The sequence below is a fragment of the Sorex fumeus genome, unplaced genomic scaffold (genome assembly GCF_029834395.1).
Source record: "Sorex fumeus unplaced genomic scaffold, SorFum_2.1 ptg000149l, whole genome shotgun sequence".
Classification (NCBI taxonomy): Eukaryota; Metazoa; Chordata; class Mammalia; order Eulipotyphla; family Soricidae; genus Sorex; species Sorex fumeus.
In genome coordinates this window covers 6,622,222-6,640,063 of record NW_026606206.1, presented here as the reverse complement: position 1 = coordinate 6,640,063, position 17,842 = coordinate 6,622,222, and the positions used below count along the sequence as shown (strand labels likewise).

Below are 17,842 nucleotides of genomic sequence, written 5' to 3'. Positions count from 1 at the left end.
TCAAACCCAGGTTGGCCATATACAAGGCAAGCACCTTCCCTACTGTGTTATCTTTCCAGCCCTTAAGAAAATGATAATTAAAAAAAATAGCCAAGGATATGATTAGGCGCTTCAGAGAAATATGAATGACCTAAATACATAAAAAGGATTTCATTCTCATTCATAAAAAAATTAGCACAAATTAAATGTCATTGAAAGATCATTTTTCCTATCACACTGCCAAAAATTCAAAATCTAGCTCCAAGGCAAATGATACCGTGAAGCGTTACTTGGGGAGAGTAAGTTGGTAACTTTTCCTCTGGGAGGCCTTTTCCCTCCTGCTGTAAAAATGACAAATGTGCATGATGGTTTCATCTGGCAAATGCAGTTCTATGATTTATTCTCTAAACCGGCATGGGTACAAAATGACCTGTGCACACGCTATTATTAAAATGTTGTTTAGAAGGATAGAAATGGGAACCAATCTGGCTCTTAGGGAGAACTGCTCAAAAAATCATGGTACAGCCAAACGGTGCAGCCACGTGATGCAGTTATGATCAGATTGAAAAGGCTCATCGTCTATTGACACGGTGATGGCTCTAGGAAAAGTAGAGAGAAAGGAGCACAAAGTAGAAGATTGTGTACAGAATGCCACCTTCTGTATGCAGAGGGTGACCTTCTTTTGGCACGCAGCTGCCTAAAAATCCTTGAGGGACAAAGAGTCTTCTTGTCAGTGACACAGGAATTGGATATTGGCTAAAAATTAAAGCACAAAAACAATGTCCAGAAGAGTGGATGGAGAAAATGTGTCACGTATATGGAATACTACTCAGCTATGAGGAAAGATTGAATCATGCCTTTTGCTTCAACCTGGATGATCTAGAAGGAGCTATGGTTTTTTTTTTTTGGGGGGGGTCACACCTGGCAATGCACAGGGGTTACTCCTGGCTCTGTACAGAAATTACTCCTGGCGGTGCTCAGGGGTCCATATGGGATGCTGGGAATCGAACTCAGGTCGGTCGCGTGCAAGGCAAACACCCTACCCACTGTGCTGTTGCTCTAGCCCCTAGAAGGAGTTATGTTAAGTGAAGTAAGTTAGATGCTCTCCTTCAGGTGGTAGACAGAGAAACAAAAGTAGGCAAATAACAATGTTCAATGAAAAGAAACCTTTAGGCTCAGACAGGGCTGGAGCGATAGCACAGCGGTAGGGCGTTTGCCTTGCACGCAGCCAACATGGTCCACCCGAGTTCGATTCCTCCGCCCCTCTCGGAGAGCCCGGCAAGCTACCGAGAGTATCTCGCCCGCACGGCAGAGCCTGGAAAGCTCCCCGTGACGTATTCGATATGCCAGACACAGTAACAACAAAGTCTCCAATGGAGACGTTACTGGGCCCGCTTGAGCAAATCGATGATCAACGGGAGGGCCTTTACTTACTTACTTAGGCTCAGACAACAGAACTGAGGTTAACAAGCAGAGCAAGGGGCGGCCAGGATTGGCCCACGGACAGTGGTAGAGTGGTGGTACTGGCTCTTCAGTGGTGGGTGAGGTGGCAACACTGTATGCTTAAAGCATTAACATCCTGGGGCTGGAGCGATAGCACAGCGGGTAGGGCGTTTGCCTTGCACGTGGCCGACCCTGGTTCGATTCCCAGAATCCCATATGGTCCCCCGAGCACCGCCAGGGGCGATTCCTGAGTGCAGAGCCAGGAGTGACCCCTGTACATCACCAAGTGTGACCCAAAAAGCAAAAAATAAAAAAAGCATTAACATCCTTTAATGGTTGGCTTGAGAGATTCTGCTACTGATATCCAGAGTTCCGATGCTGCCTCTTAATAGCCCACAGTGCCAACACACCTTCTCAGGCTCTGTAGCAGATGGCACTGCAAACAGGGGTCGCTGACCACAGATTCCTTTCTGCTTTTTTGTAAACATATTAATTAAAACATCACTGCTTGAGAACATTAAAAATAGCCTTTTATTGTAAGGCTGTAAACGTCATTTTTTAAATTCTGTAATATGGGGGTGGGGGAAAGCGCCAAGTCAAAGGGAACTTTTTTTTATTGTTCGCATAATTTTTTTCTTTTTCCCTTTTTTAAAAAAAAATTCTAATGAAACATCGTGAGATAGATTATTATAGACTTATGCACTTTTGGGATTACATTTCAGTCATACAAAGTCATCCCTCCACCTGTGCCCATTCTCCACCACCAATGTTCCCAGTATCCCTCCTGCCACCCCCATCCCATCCTCCCCTGCCTCTGTGGCAGACACATTCCCTTTTACTCTGTCTCTGTCTCTGTCTCTGTCTCTGTCTCTGACTCTGTCTCTCTCTCTCTCTCTCTCTCTCTCTCTCTCTCTCTCTCCTTTTGGGTGTTATGGTTTGCAATTCAGGTAATACATGGCCATCATGTTCAGTCTATAGTCTACTTTCAGCACACATCTCCCACCCTGAGCGAGGCCTTCAAGCATCCTTTGCTTGGTGGTCCCTTCTCTATCTCAGCTGCTTTTCCCCCCAGCATGTGAGGCTGGCTTCCAAGCCGTGGAGGAATCCTCTTGGCCCTTATGGAACAGTATTTTTTAAATAATATTTCCTTAATAAAACATCACTTGAGGATAAGCCCCTCTATGCAGTACTATCCACAGCATGACGTCAATTGTAAAAGATTTTTTTAGGGTTGAAAGCCAGGCCCTTATTCACCCGTCAAGACAAGAGCTCTGCATGGCTGGCATCACAGTGCAAGGGTTCATCTCTGCACCAGTTAGAACTAGCATGACACGAATGAATGAGGATCTAGCGAGACAAATGCCAACAAACAGAACCATTGTTCCCTGGAAGTTGGTCAGGAGTTTCAGTGCAGGGAGAATAAAAACCGAGCAGCAGACCCCGGGCACAGCAGCAAGCCCACCCACCCCGGGGTCTGGAGTCCATAAATCAGACCTCACTGGGAGGAGTGAGAATGGTGATCCACAGGCATCCAGCACAGATGTATAAAATGCTTAGTCAAAGCACACACACACACACACACACACACACACACACACACACACACCACACACACACACACACACACACACATACACACCCTGCAGTCAGCCCTGAAGGACTGGAGTGCACACGTGCATACTGGAACCCCAGGCCCTGTTCTTGGTTGGTACTGCCAGGTCCCCCCAAAGCACCACTGGGGCAAAAATAGAGTACTGAACAAAGTAGCCCCTGAGCATTGTGGTGTGGCCCTAAAAAAAGAAACAAAAGCAAATCAAAAGCAAGACTGAAACCAACGTCTGTCTACTCTGGCAGTCCCATCAAAGGCCCCCGTGGGCACCTGCTGCCCCAACAGCCTCTACATTTAGCGGAATTCACCTCTTCTCATTTCAGTATTGAAACTATGTTCCTCAAAGCATCTCCATGGTGTGTAAAAAAAAATATACCCTCATAACACACCACTTCCTGTCTTGGCGTGAAAATCACTGCCCTAAACATTTTAAGCTGCAAGGTTTCAAGCAGTGGTTCTAAATGTTGGGATCCTGTGAGACCAGGAAAATTAAATAAAAAAAAAATTTAAGGCCAACTAGATTTCCAATTTTATTTTGTCACATGAAAGCCAAAAAAAAAAAAAAAACCCCAAACCTAAGCAAACGTAGAGCACTATTCCTAAAAAGCTATAGAAGAAAAAGTAATTTGACTCCAGAATAGTGCTTTTCTATCCTTTCCACTTCTCCCTGACTTCACACCAATGATTTCACACCAATGATTTAGTTTGGCTAGAGTCCTGCTCTGCCATTTTGATATCTGACACTATAGTTAAATGTTTAAGGTCAAGCACTGTTCATTGTACTTATAAAATGTTTATTTCTTAAAGACAATATATGATTAGAATAATACAGTGCTGAAGGCTGACAAAATATTAGAAGCCACTTTGAAGTTCACATTTGGCAGACAAAGAAATCAAGATCCTGGAAAGAGAACTAATGGTTTGCACTAGGGAGGAAAAACAAACAAGATTGGGAGATTCTCCATGCCAGAGCAGTGAAAAAGTCACCTGCAGGCAGGTATACCTAACTTAAGTCAGACATTCCTGGTTACTTGTCCGTTTTTTTTCTTCCCCTTTAAAATTTTTTGATTAAAGCCCCATGATTTACCTAGTTATTCATAATGGAGACTATCAGGGCTCCGGCAGCCGAAGACCTCCAGGACCAGCCACCACAATGCTGAGACCACTCTCCACACACATGAAGGTAGTGACAGAGGGACAAAGCCACGCAGGTTCCGGGGCCGAGATCTCCAAGCCTACTCGGACTGGGGCCGACCATCCTCCACCCATATCCTCCGAATTCCAGTAAGCGGGGGTCACACCCACCAACTGGCCCCCTGGCACCGTGTAATCCCATCAGCGGCCAAGACTCAGAGACTATAAAAACCAGCTTCTGGAACCACGTGGCCACATTTGTGGCCACCCGACATTTTATTATCTCATTCCTACTTTGGAGAAACTGGTAGGCTACCGAATGTAACCTGCCCACACGGCAGAGTCTGGCAAACTCCCCGTGGCATACCCAATATTCCAAATACCAGTAACAATGATGGGTCTCATTCTCCTAAAGAGACTTGAATATAATCTCAGGGCTAGGATGAAGGAGACGTTACTGGGGCCTGCTCAAGGCAATCGACGAATAACAGGATGATTTGTGATTTGTGATTGTGATTTCATAATGGAGTTTTAGACATACAATGTTCTAGCACCAATCCCACGACCAGTATCAATTTCTCTCCAATGTGGGTAACTGTCCTTTTTAGAAATCAGTTACAGATTTCTTTTTTGAAAACTGTCCTTTTTAGAAAAATATTTATAATGTTTCAGGGTACCTCCTGTCCAAATATCCCATTTGGTTCCCTGGGAGGTCCTCACATCGCAGGAACAGGGTATCTGAATGGGTTAACCACCTGGTACCCTTATCAATATATGCATTATGTACATTGAAACCCTGCATAAGGCATTTTTTTAGAGCCTGAGAATCAACACTGGTTTGAGGTGGCACTCTGCAATAAGGAGCTAAGGAATAGGGTGAAATGAATTTAGTACTCCCAGGATGCAAGGAGTCCAGGCTTGTAACCAAAAGCCAGAGTTTTGGGGATTTACAGGTATTTTATAGATGGTAAACACCCTCAAGTTCAGTCTTAACCCTCAGTAGAAGGTCTAGTGATTTTTTTTCCTTTTTGCTTTTTGGGTCACACCTGGTGATGCACAGGGGTTCCTCCTGGCTCTGCACTCAGGAATTACTCCTGGCGGTGCTTGGGGGACCATATGGGATGCTGGGAATCGAACCCTGGTCGGCCGTGTGCAAGGTAAACACCCTACCCACTGTGCTGTCTCTCCAGCCCCAGGTCTAGTGATTTTTGACAGAGCAAATTGGTCAGTGACTCCGGTGTGATGATTCATGATGAGGAATTAGCTCACACGGTGATGGAGAATGAAAAATTCTACAATCTGCCTCTGGAAGCCGGAGGCACAGGAAAGCTGGGTGTCATTGCAGTCCAAGTCCTGATGTCTGAGGACCAACCAATGTGAGAACAGTGTACCTCATGTCCATGTCTGAAGATGGTCTGAGAACTAGAGAGCTGTTGTATGGGAACAGAAGGTGAGTGTCCCGATTCAAGCAGAGAGTGAATTTGCTCATCTGCCATCATTTCTATTCTACTGAAAGGCGCCACTGATGGGATGATAATGTCCTAAGGGCCGCCTGAACCCATGGGGTCTTCCTGACACAGTCCTCTAATCCAAATAATAATTTATTCTAGAAACACCTTCCCAGACACACCCAGAAATGACGCCCTCTGGTTCTCCCCAGGCTGCCAAGTGGGCCCATAAAATGAACCACCCATGGCAAGCATGACTTCTTTGGCAGAATGCAGAATAAACAAAGGTGTCTTGTCCAAACATACATTTGACTGAGATTACACATCAGACTGGGATTATACGTATTTGGAAATACATCAGACTGAGATGTTTGTCCGATGATACTGAGAACCAGGCATCATACGTAGCAATTCAGTTAGACAAATGTGAGTCCAGTCCAGTCACAAACTAATGCTGAACCCAGTCTTCAAGATGGCCAGCAGGGTCTGGAGGAGAATAGCAGCCTCGAAGAATTGTCTGTCAATAAGTAGAGTTCTCTCCATTTCTACATGTGTCTCCTTATCTAATCAGCCAAATAATTATTGGGTTCTCTCTTGCCAAATGAGAAGGAAAAGGAAAACAAAACAGGGGCTGGAGAGACAGTACAAGGACAAGGCACTTGGCCTGCATATGGTTAAGCCAAGTTCAATTTCTGAGACAGCAAGTAGTTCCCTGAGAACTACCAGGAGTGATCCCTGAACACAGAACCAGGAATAAATTCTGAACTTTGTGGGGAACCTCCATAAACGAAGCCAAAACAGAAAGGCAGGTAGGGAGGAAGGCAGGAAGGCAGGCAGGAAGGAGAGAAAGAAAGAGAGAGAGAGAGGGAGGGAAAAAGGGAGGAGGGAGAAAGAAAACAAGCAAGGGGTATGGCTCCAGGGGTAGCACGCAGGCCTGGCATGTGTGAAGCCCTGGGTCTAATCCCCAGTGCCTGTGAGGCCCCTGAGCATCACCGGGTGTGGTCCCATAACAGAAACACCAACAGTGATCACAACAACAAAATAGAAATAGACAGACACACCCTTTGCTCTTACCAACTCCTTCTGAGGTTTTCTGCACTGGGAAGCATGAGCTGCCTTGTGCACAGGAGTCTACACCATTAAAAAAGATTTTTTTTTTAATTTTTGCAGTCTTCTGTCCCTGCACCTGGCTGTTCCTCGCCGGGGTCCCTTGGAGGGGAGCGGGTTGAGCTTTCCTCCCCACCCCGACCAGGGCTCCGGCAGCCAAAGACCTCCAGGACCAGCCACAACCATGCCGAGACCACTCTCCGCACACATGAAGGTACTGGCAGAGGGACAAAGCCATGCGGGTTCCGGGGCCGAGATCTCCAAGCCTACTCGGATTGGAGTCGAGCATCCTCCACCCAGATCCTCCAAATTCCAGTAGGCGGGGGTCACACCCACCACCTGGCCCCCTGGGGCCGTGTAATCCCATCAGCGGCCAAGACTCTGAGACTATAAAATCCAGCTCCCGGATGAGACCAGTGCAGTTTCCTGCCCCTGCGCCTGGCTGTTCCTCGCCAGGGTCCCTTGGAGGGGAGCGGGTTGAGCTTTCCTCCCCGCCCTGACCAGGGCTCCGGCAGCGGAAGACCTCGGCCGCGCGACATCTTATCAAGACATCTTTTTATGACATCTTATTATCTCATTGCTACTTTGGACAAACTTGCAGGCTATCGAATGTAGCCTGCCCACACGGCAGAGTCTGGCAAACTCCCCGTGGCGTACCCAATATGCCAAATACCAGTAACAATGATGGGTCTCATTCTCCTAAAGAGCCTTGAATATAATCTCAGGGCTAGGATGAAGGAGACGTTACTGGGGCCTGCTCGAGGCAATCGACGAATAACAGGATGATGAATGAAAAAAAATGAATGAATGATTTTTGCGGGGGGGAGACTATATCCAGTAATGCTCAGGGACTATTCCCAGCTCTGTGTTGGGGAGTGCTCCCCGCAGTGCTCAGGGGACCATGTGATGCCTGATCAAATCCTAGTTTCCTGCACAGAAAGCATGCACTAAGCCTGTTGTGCTCTCGCTGGCCCTTTGTTTTGGGGGGCTCTAGTTAGAGATTCTGGGAGGTTACTTCTGATTCTGTGCTTGGGGGCGCGGCCACATACGGGGGAAGCATGTACAGCGCTGGGTATTGAAACAAGGTCAGCTGCAGGCAAAGCTAGTCCCGGAATTCCTGTACCATCTCGCCAGCCAGGCGCCAGTTTTTATTGGGTTGTTTGTTTATTTATCTAATTGTATTTGAATCACTGTGAGATACGGTTACAAAGCTGTTCATGGTTGTGTATCAGTCAATATTCGAACACCCCTCCCCCATCCCCCATTGTACATTTCCCACCACCAATGCCCCCAGTTTCCTCCATCCCAGCCTGCTTCTATAGCAGACACTTCTCTCTCTCTCTCTCTCTCTCTCTCTCTGTTCCCCCCCCCCTGTCCCCCCCACCCCCTTTTGGGCATTTATGGTTTGCAATACAGGTATGGACAGATTATCATGTTTGTTCCTTTACTTGGGCTGGAGCGATAGCACAGCAGATAGGGCGTTTGCCTTACAAGCAGCCAACATGGCGAACCCGAGTTCGATTCCTCCACCCCTCTCAGAGAGCCGGGCAAGCTACCGAGAGTATCTCGCCCGCATGGCAAAACCTGGCAAGCTACCCGTGATGTGTTCCATATGCCAAACACAGTAACAACAAAGTCTCACAATGGAGACGTTACTGGGCCTGCTCGAGCAAATCAATGAACAGTGGGAGGACCGTGACAGTTCCTTTACCTACTTTCAACACACAGTTCTAATCCAGAGTGGTCATCTCCAACTATCTCTGTCGTAGCGGACCCTTCACTATCCCAACTACTTTCTCCCCCAGTACTTGAGGCAGGCAGGCTTCCTACCATGGACCAATCCTCCTGGCCCTAGTTTCTACTGTCCTGGGGTATTAGTCTCATACTATGTCTTTCATATCCTGCATATGAGTACAATTATTCTGTCTGTCTTTCTCCTTCTGACTCATTTTACTCAGCATGATACTCTTCATGTTTATCCATTTGAGGCCTCCCAAGAGTTAATCTTTAAGAGTACTAGTGGAAGAGAGCTAAAAATCCCAAATCATTTATTCTTGGGTGTCACTTAGTGGGACCACATGCTTTCATTGTATCTAGACGTTAAATCTACCAAGTAAGTAAAGTAAAAGTAAAGGCCCTCCCGTTGATCGTCGATTTGCTCGAGCGGGCCCAGTAAAGTCTCCATTGGAGACTTTGTTGTTACTGTGTCTGGCATATCGAATACTCTCGGTAGCTTGCCGGGCTCTCCGAGAGGGGCGGAGGAATCGAACTCGGGTCGGCCATGTTGGCCGCTTGTAAGGCGAACGCCCTACCCACTGTGCTAGCCATCATCATTATGGGTAACTGGCTTTGAACCTTCTGGTAAATTGAATTTAACATTAGCTAAAATAAGATATAATAACTAGTGCATGCCAAAAATCTTTTATTTTGAACTGTAGGCAGAGGTATATAGCTTTAATCAATAGCAAATCAATAGAAAACTTTCCCCCACCCTTGTTACATAATGACCGAATACACTTTTAAAAAGAGTTTTGACTTTACAAATGTTTTGGCACATCATGTTTTGGTTCGCTTGAGACAGCTCCCTTGACTCATTTCATCATTGGAAGAATATTCTGCCAACTTTGTGTTCCAGCCACAGATAATCTAGTGCTGAACATCTATATGCAGAGGGGCTGGTAATCTTTTTGAGTCTGTCACCACTAGTCGATTGTACTGTTGTTGTAAAAAAAAGGACACACTGATGACATGTGCCATGGCTGTGTTTAATTAAATGTCACATACAAAAAAAGAAAGATCTGTCTCACATGTGTATCTTTAAATCCCACATGAACAAAAAAGAAAAAAGAAGAAGAAGAAGAAGAGGAAGAGGAAGAGGAAGAGGAAGAGGAAGGAGAAGGAGAAGGAGAAGGAGAAGGAGAAGGAGAAGGAGAAGGAGAAGAAGAAGAAGAAGAAGAAGAAGAAGAAGAAGAAGAAGAAGAAGAAGAAGAAGAAGAAGAAGACGACAACATGGGGTTGGAGCTATAGTTCAGCAGGTAGGATGCTTGCCTGGCATGTGGCCAACCTGGGTTTGATCCTCAGCATTCCATAAGATCCCCCAAGCACTGCCAGGAGTGATTCCTGAGGACACAGCTAAGCATAACCTTTAGCATTAATAGGCAAGGTCCCCAAACCAAAATAAAACACTGTAGCACTGTCCTCCCATTGTTCATCAATTTGCTTGACGGGCACCAGTAACGTCTCCATTGTGAGACTTGTTATTGTTTTTGGCATATCGAATATGACATGGGAAGCTTGCCAGGCTCTGCCGTGTGGGTGGGATACTCTTGGTAGCTTGCTGGGCTCTCCGAGAGGGACCGAGGAACTTAACCCAGGTCGACCGTGAGCAAGGCGAATGCCTTAAACAAACACAAAATCAAGACACACTATTTTCCACTCCTCCCTCCCCCAATCCCAGATAACCAATCAAATAAATGTCTAATGGTTGTTTTTGGCTACAATTCTCATAGTACTAAATTTAATACTAAATTTCATTTTTCAAGGAAGAGTTTTTAAAATACAAGACACGTTATAAATTCTTTCGTTAGATATATATTCTTGAATATGAAAAGGGATATTAGGATTTATTGCCATCTTTCAAACCAAATTTCTTGTCCCAGAGAAGGTGGCCATGAAGTCCCTGGGCAGGAATAGAGGAAAGGATTAGAGCTGGTTGTCAAGACGCCAGAGAGGCACATTAGGTTCTTAATTCTAAGGAAGAGCTGGATAGTTTTACTGATTCAAGAAAGAGGAAATATTGTTCCTGTGCTTCATCGCTACCTTACAAGGAAGACAAAATTTTGAGTCTACTTATGAGTCTAAATCATGGGTCTATTACTACCTACCGGTTCCATAGCTTTAGGATAAGTCACTTAGCACTGTCAGGGCTTTTTTATGTAAATAATTTTTGGGAGACATATTAAAGGTAACATATTAAAGGTAACAATAAGAAGTTAATATTCTATGTCATAAAATATATTGATAAAATAGATTGGTTATATATAGTCGGCACTTGTACTTGAAAACCTTATTTTTCTTTGTCCCTCAGGTCCATGTTTACATGGAACAAACATGTTGAAACATCCTCTGTCTCTTAAATCCCATTTATGCATGCAAATCTATCTGCCATGCAAAATTTGCAAGAAGGAGATTAAACAAGGGCCATGATTCTCTCGTTTCTGGACCGAGTGCTTGGGAGGCTCATGGAACCAGGCCGTTGGGAGGGAATCTGTATCCCTCAGGTTTTTTAGGCCTTGCCAAGTCTTGAAAGAGGGACAGGGTATTTGCAGGACTCGTTCCAGCTACGAACGGAAATTATCAGTAGAACAAATACACAACGCGCAAAAATAACTTTGGACCGCTTTAAAAGATAAAAAACATAATGCATTTCATTTCTGTTGCTAAGGGAGACAGACCCTGTAGCTTCAAGACAGTAATAAATTTAATCATCTCGAGCTACCGGAAGCAATTAGTTCTCACTGTGACCCAGATACATCACTGAATTTCAGAGCTACCGGAGACTCTGAACAGTCCTGTCTACCTCCTAATCTCCTCCCTAGGCAGGTTTAGAAGGAAGGGTAGGTGGGGATGTGGCATTAGTCAATAGCTTGATTGAAGTATGACAATACACAGTACAGTGTAAGTTTGTCCTCTCTACACAAGTGTACACGCCCATGAAACCACATTACGTGCAAGGTACTAAACTGATCTATCTATTGGAGGGGCACTTTGATTGCTCTCTATCTACTGGAGAAGCAAGGAGATAGTATCAGCATGGCCTGGTGAAGAAAGGTGCACAAAAGATGATCAATGGCACTTTTAATGGGAAACAGACGGTCCACAAACCCTTTGCTCAACGAAGAAACAGAGCCCAGATAAGGAAACTGAAGCAAGACTAAGACGTTCTTCTGATTAGGTTAAGTACGTTCTAGGATATGTCATTTAAACAATAAAGTATTTGCTGAAAGTCTTGTTCTGTGAATGGTCTCAGGCACTCGGTGGTGGTGGAGAGTTAGTACTTTTGAACATGTGAAACATTAGCATTGACCATGATAACTCAGGAACAAGAACATCTTTTTGAAAAATCTGTTCTGAATCAGATGTCTAACGAAATAAGGACATTTAAAAGATGCTAACATGATATTTTTAGTTTTTCTTTTTGACTGAGGTTCTGTGGTTTATAATACGGTCAATGATGGCTTCCCATGTACATAATTCCAACATCACACCATCACCAGTGTACCCACCTCCCTCCCCGAAGCCCTAATGCCCTTCCCTTTCGAACCTATCAACTCCATTGTGGGGATCAGTTCTCCCATTGTGTTGCCTTGGGCCCCTTTTTTTGCTACCTTGCTGTGTTTCTTTAAGTCACACATAACATCATCTAATGTTTTGGTTTGGTTTGGGTCTACACCCGGTGGTGCTCAGGTCTTATTCCTGGCTCTGCACTCAGGAATCACTCCTGGTGTGTATCAGGGGACCAGATAGAGGATCAGAATTGAACCTGAGTCAGTCAGCACCCTACCGACTGCACCATCTCTCCAGTCCCCCATATTATATTTTAAATGTTACAATGAATGCTTCTACGAAGAGGGAGCTTACTATTATTCTTCCCAGTAGCCTTGCTTGCCATTTTCACATTGCCCCTGCAACCGGGAACCATAGAATTAAGGTCAGGGGCACAAATTCCAGGTATTTATGCAACTTCATCTTTCTGCTTCCAAAGAAATGCATGAAAGAGAACTCATTTTGTCCTAATCATAAGGATGAAGTGGATTGGCAAAAAATCCTTCATGTATAAAGGATATACATACGGCACTCAGAAGTCCCCCCATTAGGTACTTTCTTCTAAAGCATTTCACATGGTACAGTCTCATTTAGTGATTAAATTTATATAATTTACATTAAGATATGAATTTAAAAACCATTTGTAAATTTAGTAGTTGCCAGGAATCATGTAGTAATCCCAAGAGATTTAGGATCAACCGGAAGGCATATCACTCTAAAACAGGAAACAACATTTTAGGCCAGTGATTCTCAAATGGTTAGGTGGTTAGAGTCATCACCTGGAAAGTTTGTCCAAATGGATTCAGGACTCAACCCCACAGTTTCCTATTGACTTAGTTTGGGTCCAGGCCTCCAAACCTGCATATTTAACCAGACTTGGCTGATGTGAATGCTGCCACTCTGGAGTCCTTATACTCGGGCCATGCTCTCTCAGGGGGTTGACTCTGCTCACTGGACACTGTAAACAGACCCCATGCGTTTCTAATATACCCATCTTCAGCTAGAACTGCTCCTGGTTCCTAAATTCACTGCCAGCAGACACCTTCACACAGAAGAGCTCTTATCTATCACCTTGCTCTTTGGCAATGAAGGAAAAAAAAAATTTAAATACCTGGGTAAAAGCCCTACACATGGGAGTGATAACCTCCTACAAACTCATCTACTGGAATCACAAGACTGGAAAATCATAATGAATTTCTTAGATAAATTCAGGACTCCTAATTTTTTAAAAATTTATTTATTTTGGGTTTTTTAAAAAAAATTTTATTAGTGAAACACCATGAGGTACAGTTGTAGACTTACAAATTTTTGTGTTTGGGTTTCAATTATGCAATGATTGAATACTCATCCTTCCACCAGTGCCCATTTTCCACCACCACAGGTCCCAGTATCCATCCCACCCCCATCCCCCCCATCCCACCCTGCCTCTGTGGCAGGGAATTCCCTTTTGTTCTCTCTCTTTTATTGGGTGTTGTGGTTTGCAAAAGAGGCAATGGGTGACAATCATGTTTGGTCTATAGTCTACTTTCAGCACGCTTCTCCCATCCTGGGAGGATCCTCCCAACACCCTTTATTTGGTGCTCCCTTCTCTATCTGAGCTCCCTTTTCCCCTAGCATGTGTGCCTGGCCTCCAAGCCATGGAGCAAAATTCCTGAGGACCCCTAATTTTAGACAGCAAAAGAATGGATGTAGCTAATACTTAAAAAAAAAAGACACTGTTAAAAATGCAGAGAATGGGAATATGGTGCTGCCAGCAGGTCAACCTGTTCCTGCAGGGTGAGTACATCAGCAGCCTGATGGTGCCTTCAGACTTCCTGATACTCCAAAATTGCTGCTGTGCCTTTGGCCAGATCCCAACAACTTGGGGCCAAGTTTACCAAGAAACTGAACGGCCAAAAGTTCTGTATGTGGCGGACACACCCACAAACCACCTCTGGCTCAGCTACACAAGCTTATTTATTGGCCTTATTTCAGAGACCCATAAATTCGAAAGAGATCAAAAGCCGAAGTTAGGGCCTGTAGCTTGGCACACTGCAGGCAAGTGGGTGTACCTTGCAGGGCATATGCCAATAGTTTATTTCTCTGAAAAGATGGAAACCGGAGCCATGATCTAGAGACACACAAAATAATCTCTGAACCAAGCAGCTCGCTGCAGAGATGCCTCTGTACTTTAAGCCAGACCAACATCACCGGGGTGCCTCAGATGGGGGTAGGTGTCGTCCCTCCACCTGTCCCCTAAAAAACCCCGGCAGCTGCCAACTTCCAGAACCCAATGAGAAGTGCAGGTACGTGGGTTCAGTGAAGACAAACTCCAGGCCTCAAGGGAGAGAGAAATGGCCAGTCCCACTCAACTCTCCTACCCCCTACCCCCCTGGGATCCTGGAGGTCATGCCCACATGGCTCTCCTTAAGCTCCTTAATGGCCGTGATCCAGAGACACACAAAAGAGTCTCGAACCGAACAGCTCACTGCAGAGACTTCGCCAGACCCTAATTATCTAAAATTTTAGAATTCCTGGAGCACATGGCAGCTCTAGCAGCCATGTGATGTCTTAATGCTATTCGTAACAAGTAATACTAAAGAGAGTATGGGGGAGATTGTCTGACATAGAGGCAGGGGGACGGGTGGGATGAGGGGATTCTGGGGACCTTGGTGGTGGAAGATGTGCACTGGTTGGAGGGTTGGGTGATCGATCATTCTGTGACTGAAACTCAAACAGGAAAACTTTGTAACAGTATCTCATGGTGATTAAAAATAATAATTAAAAATAATAAAATTGACATTCTGAATAAAAAAAAGTGAAAAAATGCAGAGAACTTTTTCCAACTATTGAAAGAAGAGCAATGTCACAAAGAAAGCATTATCTATTTGCTGCCCAGAAACTAGTTTTCTCTTGCCTGCCAGAGAAGAAAATTTATTCAGCTTTATTCTTTGGCCCAGAGCATTTAAAGTAAACTGAGGTAGGTCGGGTTGAGAGCCACGATTCTTCTATCTGTGAGTTCCTTTGTGCCTTTCATGGCTACAGTCACTTGAAGATTTGATTTTAAGCCACTGATATGTCATAGAGATACGTGTACCAACCCTCAAAACATAAAAAAAAAAAAATAAGACAATGAGAACACTGCCGGTAAAAGTGTCCTGCAGTCAAACTTATCCAAGTTCAGTAATAAATTATTTTAAAATGGCTTATTTTGGAGAGAGGAGTTTATTTTAGATATAAATATGCCTGACAAGTCAATCCTTATAAGCCTTTTAAAGAATTCCAAACATTATATGACTGAAACACAATCACGAACAACTTTTTAACTGTGTATTTCACTGTGATTCAATAAAATTTTTTTAATAAAAAGAAATTCCAAGTTTCCAAGTTGAAATTATATTAAATGCTAAATGATTTTCTCAGAAGAGCCCCTCTTAGGCTTGATGAACTCTGAAATTTACTCAAGGCTGCTTTTCTCCCTATGATAAGATAGCACTAGACTTTTCATTTTTCCATTCATAATTTAAGTCTCACCATCTGAACCATTTTTAAGTGAACACTTCTGTGATGTCTAGACAGTTTGTCATCATTTTACTACCAAATATCTTCATACTGGCTTGCTGACTTCACCTTAGAAGGAGCATGTACTGAAGACTAGTGTTTCTGAAAGCATAGTGTCAAAACATCAGAATTCTCATAAAGTTAAAGTTATCACAGAAGAGGATCTTTTCAAATGAATTCAGATATGCAGGCCCATCTTGGTAACCAAGGGCATCTTTAAACTAGAGAAAGCCAAACCTGGCACCAGTCACAACTTCGTGCTTGCCCCCTTTTTTCTAAACCGAGTAGATATTCTTTTTTATTTACTTATATTCTTTTTGGGTCACACTTGGTGATGCACAGGGGTTACTCCTGGCTCTGCACTCAGGAATTACCCCTGGCTGTGCTCATATGGGATGACCACATGGGATGCTGGGAATCGAACCCGGGTTGACTGTGTGCAAGGCAAACGCCCTACTACTGACTCACCAAATTTTTCCCTCCTATGTGGTCTTTTTTTTTCCTATGTGGTCTTTCAGACATCTTCACACCTAATTACAACCTGCCCCTAAGACAACACCTGTTTAGCATATCCATGTAAAAAACCACAAGTAATTCTGATGTGATAGACAGTACAATCATTTGATCTTCCTCTGGTGCTGCAAAATTCCAACTTATACACCAGCACCACAGACAGGCACATGACAAAAAAAAAAAGGTGTCTGAACAGGGACGTCATAGGGAGGAGCTTAAGGATGGAAGGCACCACAAAACAATGGTCTTACCTTGGTAGGAACACACTTTCCACCACATAAAAGTCTTGCATGAGAACATCTCGATCTGGCTTGGAGGTGAGATTACCCACTGTATATCCTATTCCCAGCTGAATAGCACCTTTGATAGCAGATGATGCAGTCTGCGAAGAAAACAAGGGTACCAGAGTCAGTCTTGCCAGTTAGGGTCCCTGCTCAATGTCACATATGGCAAAACACAGGAAAGTGGGAATAACGATTTTCTTTGGTTCCTAAGCAACAAGCAAGACAGGTTTGGAAAGATGAGAGATGTCTTCTTTTGATGGAAAATCTATTTCAAATATGAGTGGCCCTTATTTGGTCATAGAACTATTTTGGTGGCAATCTTATCTACAAATGTTTCCAAGGTCAAATTATAGCCCCAAATTCCCATTTTTGTGTACATTAGGAACTTGGAAACTTGGCAGAAACTTTTCTGTATATAGCAGATAACTATATGTATGTAACATATAACTATGTAAGATAAATGGTAAATCACATTTTCTAAATCAGAAGTTTTAAAAAGCTTATTTTTTCAGGGATAATATTTCATTTTTATAACAAATAAGAACAAGAAAATTAACGTCATCTTTGAGACACACAAAACTTAATTTGGAAATTGTTTACTGATTTTGCCATGGACCAACCCATAGTTAAAATTTCCTACACTGATCTCTGATGAGGCACAAAGCAGTGAAGGTCAATGTTTTTTACTACTTTTTGAATATTACCACATAATATTAAATTGACTCAATAACCTGTCACCTATATGTATATACACAGATGTGTATGTCTGTATATATATTATATTTGTAGCTGACATAAGAGAAATAGCACAATAACTCAATTTAGTAAAATGAGAAAAAAAACATTCTTGTTACCAGTGAAAACGTGTATAGTTGTATGCATGGCAGTGCCTCATGTAGTACCATGTACACATGGTAGAAGCAAAATAAATACCTGAATCAGTGATTCACATCCGGGAATACCAGGCATTATCTGAGGATGTATTATGGTTGCTTTTTTTTTTTGGCTCTTTGGGTCACACCCGGTGATCCACAGGGGTTACTCCTGGCTCTGCACTCAGGAATTACCCCTGGCGGTGCTCGGGGGACCATATGGGATGCTGGGAATCGAACCTGTGTCGGCCATGTTGGCTGCGTGCAAGGCAAACGTCCTACCCGCTGTGCTATTGCTCCAGCCCTATGGTTGCTTCTTCACTAATGTCTCATATTCTGGATATGTATCTGCAGTATCTTTAAAAGTGTGATCCACGAGCCTCATACTTCCTTAATTATCCAGATAACCAATGGCTTCAAGTAATCCCTCTATACGCATGCCTCTCAGAATCTTAGGGCCATCTGGATGATATTCTACTATCACAAACATAATACACAGAGAACAAAGCTGTTCTCTTACAATGTCCCCTGAGTTGGCATCTCCTCCAGCCAGGCTCAGCTGTACTGCCAGCCATGTCCACCACATAA

The 17,842-nt window shown here is 43.9% G+C and overlaps 1 protein-coding gene across 2 annotated transcripts in view; it reads right to left on the bottom strand.

The window, feature by feature from the left end:
• PIP5K1B (phosphatidylinositol-4-phosphate 5-kinase type 1 beta) overlaps positions 1 to 17,842 on the bottom strand; it is a 403,907-nt gene that overhangs the window by 167,647 nt on the left and 218,418 nt on the right. For both annotated transcript variants that reach the window (XM_056106896.1, XM_056106897.1), the window contains exon 4: positions 16,350 to 16,480. In XM_056106896.1, the coding sequence (XP_055962871.1) occupies positions 16,350 to 16,480 (131 nt within the window). The remainder of the gene's footprint in view (positions 1 to 16,349; positions 16,481 to 17,842) is intronic.